Source organism: Tupaia chinensis, unplaced genomic scaffold (genome assembly GCF_000334495.1).
Source record: "Tupaia chinensis unplaced genomic scaffold, TupChi_1.0 Scaffold138665_1, whole genome shotgun sequence".
NCBI lineage: Eukaryota > Metazoa > Chordata > Mammalia > Scandentia > Tupaiidae > Tupaia > Tupaia belangeri.
The window spans coordinates 193431-203482 of record NW_006198557.1 but is presented as its reverse complement, the minus strand read 5'-3'; the positions used below and the strand labels follow the sequence as shown (position 1 = coordinate 203482).

General features: G+C 55.9%; 1 protein-coding gene across 1 annotated transcript; it reads right to left on the bottom strand.

Moving 5' to 3' along the window:
* Positions 1-1557: 1557 nt before the first annotated feature.
* On the bottom strand, positions 1558-9684 carry RAB3D (RAB3D, member RAS oncogene family). Its single transcript, XM_014592889.2, is given in 6 exon segments — positions 1558-2362; positions 4520-4644; positions 4729-4777; positions 4780-4834; positions 6409-6692; positions 9574-9684. Coding segments are annotated over 5 exon segments (645 nt in total). The 5' UTR covers positions 6637-6692; positions 9574-9684; the 3' UTR covers positions 1558-2174.
* Positions 9685-10052: the final 368 nt, after the last annotated feature.

The following is a 10052-nucleotide window of genomic DNA, read 5'->3' as shown; positions in this document are numbered from 1 at the left end:
CGCCCTATTGCAAAAACCTCTCCAAAAAAAAAAGAAAATATTCATTTAAATTTGCCAGCAAACTACAGCATCCCCCTTGACATTCTTTTCTTTTCTTTTCTTTTTTTTGAGAGAGTTTTGCTATAGGGCACATGCGCTTGCCAGAGAGACAGAGGGTGAGAAATCACCTCTGGGGGGTGCGGGTTGGCCACACAATCCCTTCTCCTCCATTCTCCTCTCGGGATTTTTGGGCACACACGCCGGCATGAGTTTTGTTAAACTGCCAGGTCCAGGACTCAAACCACGGTGGACTACATGGGAGTTCAGGGGCATAGCCATTACACCATTTGCTGGCTCCGGCCCCCCTTTGATATTCTAAGGGTGGTCCCTGATTTGGGGTAAGTGGGGCTCCCTAGAAAAAAAAAATCTCAACTTGAACCAGGCCTTTTCCCCTCACACACACCTGCGGGAGGCACCTGGGTTCATTAAGGCTGCAGGAAGTGGGGGGTTGGGGTGGGGGGTGGATACAACCCCCAAGTCGGAGTCGGGGAGGTGAGAACACAAACCATCCACCTGGGCCTTCCTCACAGTGTCGGCCACATTACGGGGTGTCAGTTGATATCCAGGGTGTGCCATGCCATCAGTTTGAGCTCTGGTGGGCAGGAGAGGCAGGTAAGCAGGGGTATCAAGACCTACACCTCCACAAGCAGGACCCCAACACTGTCACAGTCCATCTGCCCACAGCACCTACCACACCCGACCCATGTCCACAAACAGAAACGACAACAGCAAATTACACAACCCGGCCATCGTGTTCCTCCAAGCCAGCCCCCAAAGCCTCCCTTAGAAGGGACAGCTCCGGACCCCCCAAAGGCACAGCCGGAGACATGGACACGGGGTGTCCAGGTGGGAGAAGCCCAGGTCTTCACCCTGGGGCACTGCAGCCTCCCGCTGGCTGTGGGCCGTTGCTCCATTTCCGTTTTCAGTTAAGATTTGCAAAGACCTTGCTTAACACACAGGCCTCCAGGGGGCCCCCCCAGCCGAGGGCTTATTCTTGGCAGAAAGCCCAGGAGTGAGAATCCTAGGGGTTGGGGACGCCTCTGTCCCACCTGAAGTGGCCCAAAGCTCTGGAAGTCAATTCAGGATCCCAGACGCGGTGGATAAACCGACACGGTGGCGGGGTCTTGGGAGACGTGGATTGTGGAGCCTGAAATCACTTTGGGGGTTCCCTGAAGCTCCCCGACCTGTCTTCAATGGGAAACGCTGTTTTAATACTGCTTTTGCGAGTGCAGGGTCTTCGGGCCACCAGAGAGGGGCCTTCAGGGGTGCAAACTGCCATTGCATCTTGGAGCGTGGTGTCCGGGATGCACCATGAGGCAGGTGTAGGGTCCAGCCTGGGGCACCCGAACTAGAGCAGCCACCTCCACATCTCGCGAGATTATCTCCGAGAGCCAGGCAGCATGTGTGAGAACACTCCTCAGCGAGCTCGTGGACTTCAGGGGTGCAAACTGCCATTGCATCTTGGAGTGTGGTGTCCGGGACGCCCATGAGGCAGGTGTAGGGTCCAGCCTGGAAATCACTTTGGGGGTTCCCTGAAGCTCCCCGACCTGTCTTCAATGGGAAACGCTGTTTTAATACTGCTTTTGCGAGTGCAGGGTCTTCGGGCCACCAGAGAGGGGCCTTCAGGGGTGCAAACTGCCATTGCATCTTGGAGCGTGGTGTCCGGGATGCACCATGAGGCAGGTGTAGGGTCCAGCCTGGGGCACCCGAACTAGAGCAGCCACCTCCACATCTCGCGAGATTATCTCCGAGAGCCAGGCAGCATGTGTGAGAACACTCCTCAGCGAGCTCGTGGACACCCGGCAATGCCCAACACAGACGAGCCCCGGAAAGTGGTTCTAACCCAGAAGGCACCGTGGATGTCCCTGGGCGCGGGGGCCATGCTGCCTGCCCACCCGAATGGAACCCTGAAAAGCAGCAAACCGTGCAAGTCCATGCCCTGGGGACCCTGTCTGCAATGCACAGTGGAACCCTCAGGGTCTGCAGCCTCCGACGTGACGGCGAACCATGCAGGAACGGGGGTACAGCTGATGAGAGGGGAAGGGGTGCCCTGAGCTTGGAGACAGGCCAGCGGCTGTTGCCTCGCTCACAGTCCCTGCAGACGCTGGAGGGGGTGGGCGGGGCTCCAGGCCTCTCTAGCAGCTGCACGTGCTGGGCTGGGGGGCCGGGGCGTCCCCCAGGGCTGGGCCTTTGGCGTTGCTGCCTGGGCTGGAGGCAGGTTCCAGGGACTCGTTCATCTTCTCGCAGATGACATCCACCAGGCGCTCAAAGACCTGCTTCACGTTGATGTTCTCTTTGGCGCTGGCCTCGAAGAACTCAAAACCTGGATGGACGTGAGGTGGGGACATCTGTGAGACCTCCCCCCACCCCCACTCCTCACAAGGGACAGAGCCTGGGTTGTGGCATCCCGCACGCGTGGATTCCTGGATGCCGCGGTGTGGCCTGGGCAGGTGTGGCCCCGGGCGGAGGCGCTGAGCCTCTCTGAGCCTCCGTTTGCTCATCTGTAAATCGGGACCGGTGAGGATGCTGATGATAAAACTCTGAGGCTGGGCCAGGCCGGTAGCCTAGGAGTTAAGGACTTAGATCCCACATGGCTGGTTCAAGTCCCAGCCCCGACAGCTTGAAACACACACCAGGTACGTGTGTGCGCGTGCCCCTATTCCTGATAGGATGGAGAAATGCAGAAGGGACCACGGTGTGGTGACACCCTGCTGGAGGGGACTTTCTCTCTGCTAAGTCCATGGGCCAATTCTCACATGGCTGGCCAATTCTGCAGTTCAAGTCCCAGACCCAGCAGTTTGAAAATCATGCCAGGCACAGGTGTGCATTCGCATGTGTGCCCCAAATCCCGAGAATGGAGGAGAAGACGCTGCAGCGTGGCCATTCCCCCAAGGGATAATTTGTCATTCTCTCCCCCCCCTCTCTCTCCTGAATGCACACTCTATAGCAAAAAAAACATTAAAAAAAATAATGGTTGAAACCAACAGGTGGTGTGGTGGTTAAGGCACTGGACACTCCCACATGGCTGACCACAGTTTGAGTCCCGGACCTGGTGGCTTGCTTTCTCACTTTCCTTCTTTCTGTATGTCTGTCTTTCTCTGGTCAAATGAAAATGAATGAATGAATAAATAGTAGTAAATAATTCTTGAAATAATAATAATAATAATGGGACCGGCAGGTAGCATGGTGGTTAAGGGTGCTGGATTCCCACACGGCCGACTGCAGTTCAAGTCCCAGACCTGGTGGCTTGCTTTTTCACTATCCCTCTCTCTTTCTCTCTCACTCTGTCCGTCTCTGGTCAAATTAAAATAAGTAAATAAATAAATGAAGTTAAATAAAATAATTCTAAAAATAATAGTGATAACAAGCATGGGACCAGCAGTTGGCGTAATGGCTACGTTGCTGGACTCCCATGTAGTTGACCGTGGTTCAAGTCCTGGACCCGGTGGCTTAAACTCACGCTGGGCGCGTGTGCGTGCGTGCCCAAGATCCCGAGAGGAGAATGGAGGAGAAGGGATTGCGGCGTGGCCATCCTTCGCGCTTTCTTGCTCTCTGGCTTTCTGGTGAGGGTACGTGCCATAGAACAAAAACCTCTCCAAAAAAAAAAAAAGTTCATGGAGCAGGGCTGGCAGGTGGCATGGTGGTTAAAGGTCATGGATTCCCACATGGTCGACCATGGTTTGAGTCCCAGACCTGGTGGCTTTCTCTCTCACTCTCTCTCTGTCCCTCTCTGGTCAAATTAAAACCACAGGCCACCTGCTGTGCCCTCCGTTTTAAAAAAATTCACCAGCAGGCACTTGTGGTCACAGAGAGAAACAGAAAGAAAGAGAAGGGAAGTGAGAGCGCGCTCTCCATGGGGAGTGGTCACACGGTAATCCCTGCTCCATTTCCCCCTCCTCTTGGAAGTTTGGGCATGCTTGTACACAAAGTCTAGCATGTATCTCAAGCTGCCGGGTCCAGGACTTGAACCATAAGGTTGCCACAAGGGATCCAGCTCCTTTCCCCACCACACCATGGCTGGCTCTTCATGAGTTTTGTGAAGGCTGCTCGTACAGCACAAAGATCTTGCTATATAGAACAGAAAGAACACCCGCACCCTTTTTCATGGCTGTATAGTACTCCACCGAATGCAAACCATTTCTGTTCACTGCTCTCTGCTGTAACATATTTAAGGGGGTTCCAAATTTTCACTAAAACTACTGCAACATGGTACACTACATACATGCCACTTCCTGCCTGCGACAGTGGGGCTGTAAGATAACTTTCCTGCAAGTAGAAATGGTTCCTTTTGAACCACTGGTTTTGCTGGGTTCCCAGGGAACGAGCACTGGAATTTGGCAGAGAAGAGGCACCCACATGGGTCTTTTTCTGGGCAGATCCTCAAAAGGTTGGGGACTGTGGTTGGACCAGGGACCTGAGGATGGGGACAGGGCTTTGGTTCTGGGAGACGCGGGGCCTGCAGCCCACGCCATGCACTAACCGAGGTCATCGGCGAGCCTCCGGCCGTCCTCGGTGGGCACAACCCGCTCGTCCTCCAGGTCACACTTGTTCCCCACGAGGATGACCTGGGCGTTGTCCCAGGAGTAGGTCTTGATCTGCGTGGCCCTGTGGAGGTGGAGGCCGTGAGTCGGAGGTTGGGGGGTCAGGGAGAAGGCAGAGGTCAGAGGTCAGGGGTCGGCAGGCACTCACCAGTCCTGCACGGCGGCGAAGGACTCCTGGTTGGCCACGTCGTACATCTGGCGCCCCGGTAGTAGGCTGTGGTGATGGTGCGGTAGCGCTCCTGGCCCGCCGTGTCCTGGGTGGACAGTGCGGTCAGCTGGCTGGAAGCCACGTTGTTCTCACCCCACTCTAGGCCCTGCCTGAGCAGGGTACCTGCCCTGCCCACACAGCCTCTAGTCTGATGGGGAGGACATGGACTGCCTGCACAGCCTCTAGTCTGGGAGACGGGGTCCTGACCGCACAGCCTCTAGTCTGATGGGGGAGATGGGGTCCTGCCCGCACAGCCTCTGATCTGATGGGGAGGACATGGACCTGCCCTGCCCACACAGCCTCTAGTCTGATAGGGGAGACGACCTACCCTGCCCGCACAGCCTCTAGTCTGATGGAGGAGACCTGGACCTGCCTGCACAGCCTCTAGTCTGATAGGGAAGACATGGACCTGCCTGCACAGCCTCTAGTCTAGAGCGAGGACTGCCCCCTGCCCCCCCAGCCTCTAGTCTGATGGGGGAGACTTGGACCTGCCCACACAGCCTCTAGTCTAATGGAGGAGACCTAGCCCTGCCTGCACAGCCTCTAGTCTCATGGAGGAGACCTGGCCCTGCCTGCACAGCCTCTAGTCTGATGGAGGAGACCTGGCCCTGCCCGCACAGCCTCTAGTCTGATAGAGGAGATGTGAACCTACCCGCACAGCCTCTAGTGTGATGGGGGAGACTTGGACCTGACCACACAGCCTGTAGTATGATGGAGGAGACCTGGCCCTGCCCGCACAGCCTCTAGTCTGATAGGGAAGATGTGGACCTGCCTGCACAGCCTCTAGTCTGATGGGGGAGACCTGGCTCTGCCCGTACAGCCTCTCGTCTGATGGGGAAGACTTGGACCTGACCAGTAGTATGATGGAGGAGACCTGGCGACCCTGCCTGCCCCGCACAGCCTCTAGTCTGATAGGGAAGATGTGGACCTGCCTGCACAGCCTCTAGTCTGATGGGGGAGACCTGGACCTACCCTCACAGTCTCTAGTCTGATGGGGGAGACCTGGCCCCGCCCGCACAGCCTCTAGTCTGATGGGGGAGACCTGGCCCTGCCCGCACAGCCTCTAGTCTGATGGGGGAGACCTGGCCCTGCCCACACAGCCTCTAGTCTGATGGGGGAGACATGGACTCTCAAGGGAGCCCCCCCCGTCTGATGGGAGACATGGCCCTGCCTTGGAGGGGTTCCCAGTCCGCGGGGTCAGTGGCCTCTCACAGACCCCTGAGTCCCTCTGACCCATCTCGGGAACCACCTTGATGACCACAAACAAGAGTCACCTGGGCCTTAGGGGCTTGATGACACATGGGTTCTGGTTACCAGGGTCGTTTCCAGCCACTGCAGGACGGGGGTAGCCCTGAAGACCACATAGGCTCGACAGGGGTCCCCAGGCTCACCCCAAGCTGGTACCCAAATCTCTTCCCCTGGTTCCCAGCACTCAGGACCTGCCTTGGGTCCATTCGGACTCAAGGGACAGTAGTCTCCCAGTGGCCACCCAGGGCAGGCGTGTCCCCCTCGTCCTGCTCAGTTACCGCTCATGCCTCGCCCTCTCTGCAGACCCTCCCCACAGCCCTCACCCCCGTCCACGTCCCTGCAAGGAGGGCCCCGCCCCAGCCACAGGCCCACCCAGATCTGCAGCTTGATCCTCTTGTCATGGCGGTAGACGGTCTTGACCTTGAAGTCGATGCCCACGGTGCTCACGAAGGCGGGCGTGAAGGAGTCGTCGGCGTAGCGGAACAGGAAGGACGTCTTGCCCACGCTGCTGTTACCGATGAGCAGCAGCTTAAACATGTAGTCGAAGTTCTGGTCGGCCGCGTCCCGGGGGCCCGCAGGGGGGTCTCCAGCTGACGCCATCTTGGCAGGTGCCTCCGGGGGGGAGGCCTGAAATCCTCAGGTGGGCAGACTGGGCCCTGTTGGGGAATAAAACACTAGGTGCAGCTCTACCGGATACCTCGGCCCTGGGTTCAAATCCCGGCTCTGCCATGGACGCCTTCTTGCTCTCTATGGACCTCAATGGTGTCTTCTGGAAAATGGGATGGCTGTCATTATCCCTACCTGAAAGAGTAATTTGTTGAGTGCCTAAATGAATTTTTTCTTCTTTTTCTTTTTTTTTTTTTTTTTTAGGTTTTTGCCATTGGGTGCCTGCACTCACCAGAGAGAGACAGAGACAGTGAGAGGAAAAGAGAGAAATCACCCCACTGGGGATGGCCATGCTGCAATCCTTTCTACTCCACTGTCTTCCTGGGAACTTAGGCACGCACACACAAGCGCCCAGAGTGACTTTTTTTTTTTTCCTTTTTTTGGTTTTTATTAGAGATATTTCTGCTATAGGTGCGTGTGTTTGCTGGAGAGACAGAAAGCAAGAAATCATGATCCCTCGGGGGGAGGGGAAGGGGAAGGGATTTTGGGTATGCACGCACACCTGCCTGGTGTGAGTTTCAAGCTGTTGGGTCCGGGACTCGAACCGCGGTAGACTACATGGGAGTCTAGCAATGTAACCATTACACATGCACTGGTCCCTCCCAGCATAATTTTCAAGTTGCCAGGTCCAGGGCTCAAAAAGCAGTCGGCCATGTGAGAGTCTAGCATCTTAACCACCTTGCCACCTGTTGGCCCCTGAAATAATTTTTTTGAAGTTTATTCATGGGGCCAGCAGGTGCCACAGTGGTTAAGGCAATGGACTCCCACATAGGTACCCATGGTTCAAGTCCCAGACCTGGCAGCTTGCTTTCTTGCTTTTCCCATCTCTTTCTTCGTCTCTGTCTCTCTCTGGTGAGTGCACATGCCCTATAGCAAAATTTTTAAAAATTAAGATTAAATAAAAGAGCTGGCAGGTGGTGTGGTGGTTAAGGTACTAGACTCCCACACGGCAGACTGTGGTTCAAGTCCCAGACCTGGTAGCTTCTCTCTCTCTCTCTCTGTCCCACTCTGGTCAAATTAAAAAAATAAGTAAATAAGTTAATCAATTAAAAATAATTATAATAAATAAAGTTAAATAAAATAATTCTTTAAAAAAATACACATACCAATCATAAAACTATGCCGGGTATACACTTGGCCTTCCATAAATGTGACTGTTATTAAATCTTCACACCCTCTGGGACAAGCAGTTGGAGTAATGCTTATGTCCCTGGATTCCCACATAGGCCACCACGGTTCGAGTCCCGGATCCAGTGGCTTAAACTCACGCCGGGCACGTGTGCATGCATGCCCAAGATCCCGAGAGGAGGATGGAGAAGGGATTGCGGCGTGGCCATCTCCCTGGGGAGTGATTTCTCGCTTTCTGTTTCTCTGTCTCTGTCTGGCAAGCACACGCGCCCTACAGCAAAAACCTCTCAAAAAAAAAAAAAACAACTTCACACCCTCTGGCAAATTAAGTCTTTGTCACAGGGGTTTCAGGGTTGGAGGCGATTCAGAAGCCTCTAATGTAGGGACCAGCAGTTAGTGTAATGGCTATGTCGCTGGTATCCCATGTAGTCGACCGCGGTTCATGTCCCGGACCCGGTGGCTTAAAAAACACACCGGGCGCGTGTGCGTGCCCAAGATCCCGGAAGGAGAATGGAGGAGAAGGGATTGCGACGAGGCCATCCCTTCTGAGGGGTGATTTCTCGCTTTCTGTCTCTCGCAACAACACACCCAGATGAAAAACCCTTCAAAAAAAAAAAAAAAAAAAAAAAAAAAGAAGCCTCTAATGTAGGACCGCATTGGGGAGGAACTGCATCCTGCAGAAGGTGCAGGTGTGGACTTCGCCCTCGGTGAGCAGCTGGTGTGGCCCAGGTGTGAGCTGGAGGGGGGGCTGGCAGCTGGAGAGAGCCACCCCCTCAGGGCCTGTATTGACTTTGGCAGGTGTCTGCCACTGTAAGTGGGGGGGCCGCCCTGCCCCCACCCCAGCCCAGTTTAACCCCTTCCCTGCTCCCCAGGGCAGAACCCTGAGGGGGTCTGTGGCTACAGCCAGGTTTCCCTGGAAGCCCACTTCCCCCTCAAGCAATGTGTCATTTTCTATTTGTCAAAGGGGCTGGACGTGTCTCCCTCCAGGTAAGGCTGATCCACCCAGTCCCAGGAGGAAGCAGAGAAAGTCCTCAAACCCCAGGACCCATCCCAAACACCCGAAATATCCCAAAGCCTGCCCCTTCCACCTTCCTGTCCTAACCCGGCCCTGGTTGCGCTGCCCACTCTGCCTGCACCCCATCACTCCCTCCCTAAGCCTCAGTTTCCCCAGCTGTGGAGGGCTGCTCCCCCATCCTGTGCACGAGGACACCCCAGAAATTCTGCATGAATGGAGGGAACCCAGGCAGAGGAAGCCCTAGAGAAAGTATTTCTCAACCTCCTTTGGGCACTTTTCCTTTTTCAACGAGGACCTAAGCGGGCCCCACCCCGTGTTCCGGGAGAACGGGTTTGGGGAGGGGAAGAGGCAGGAAACCTACCCTCACCTAGACAGCGCTGCCAGGGGGTCCCCGCCCCACCTCTGGCTGTCAGCCGGTCCCACGGCTTCCGGAAGATCAGCTGACCCTCCCTCACGCCTGGCACTAGTAAGGGTCCCCCTCCACTGGATTTGGGACACCTGCCCCCATCACCATATGGTCCCGCCGCCTGGCCCCAGCTGGGCTCTCAGGCCTGCCCACGCCCCATTAGCGCTCGAGGACTAGCCCAGCTGGGTGGGGGCGAGAGCAGAGGCGTCCGCGCAGTCCTGCCTTTGTTCCCCGACCCCGACCTTCCCCCTACACCCTTGCACCCCGGATCTGCTGCAACGCGGAGGTGCGAGGCAGCGCACGCTCCCTCCGAGGGGGTCACCTCACGTGGGGGGCGCTGCTCGCCAAGGTTCCGCCTCCGAAGTCACGACTGCCTGGCCCCGGCCGCGACCCCCGCCGCCGCCGCCGCCGCCACCGCGGCCAGCCGCCACCCCGACACCCTTTTTTTTTTAAGACCAGGGGCGTGGTCAAGCCCGGGCGGGGCTTGCAGGAAAGGTGGGCGGGGCTAGAGAGAGCACCGCAGGCCTAGAGAGCCCATTCCTATCAAATATTTTTTGCCCTCCGAATTATATGTAAAGAGCTCCTAGTATGGGCCCACTGGTTAAGAGAGCGGACATGCGCTTGGTTCAAATCTTTCCTCCACTAGTTTCTTTTTTTTTTTTTAAGAGTTATTTTATTTAACTTTCTTTAAATTTGACCAGAGAGAGATGGGGGTGGGGGGGGCGGTGGGGGAAGGAAAGTAAGAAAGCAAGCCATCAGGTCCCGGACTTGAACCATGCTTGGCCATATGAGAGGGTCCAG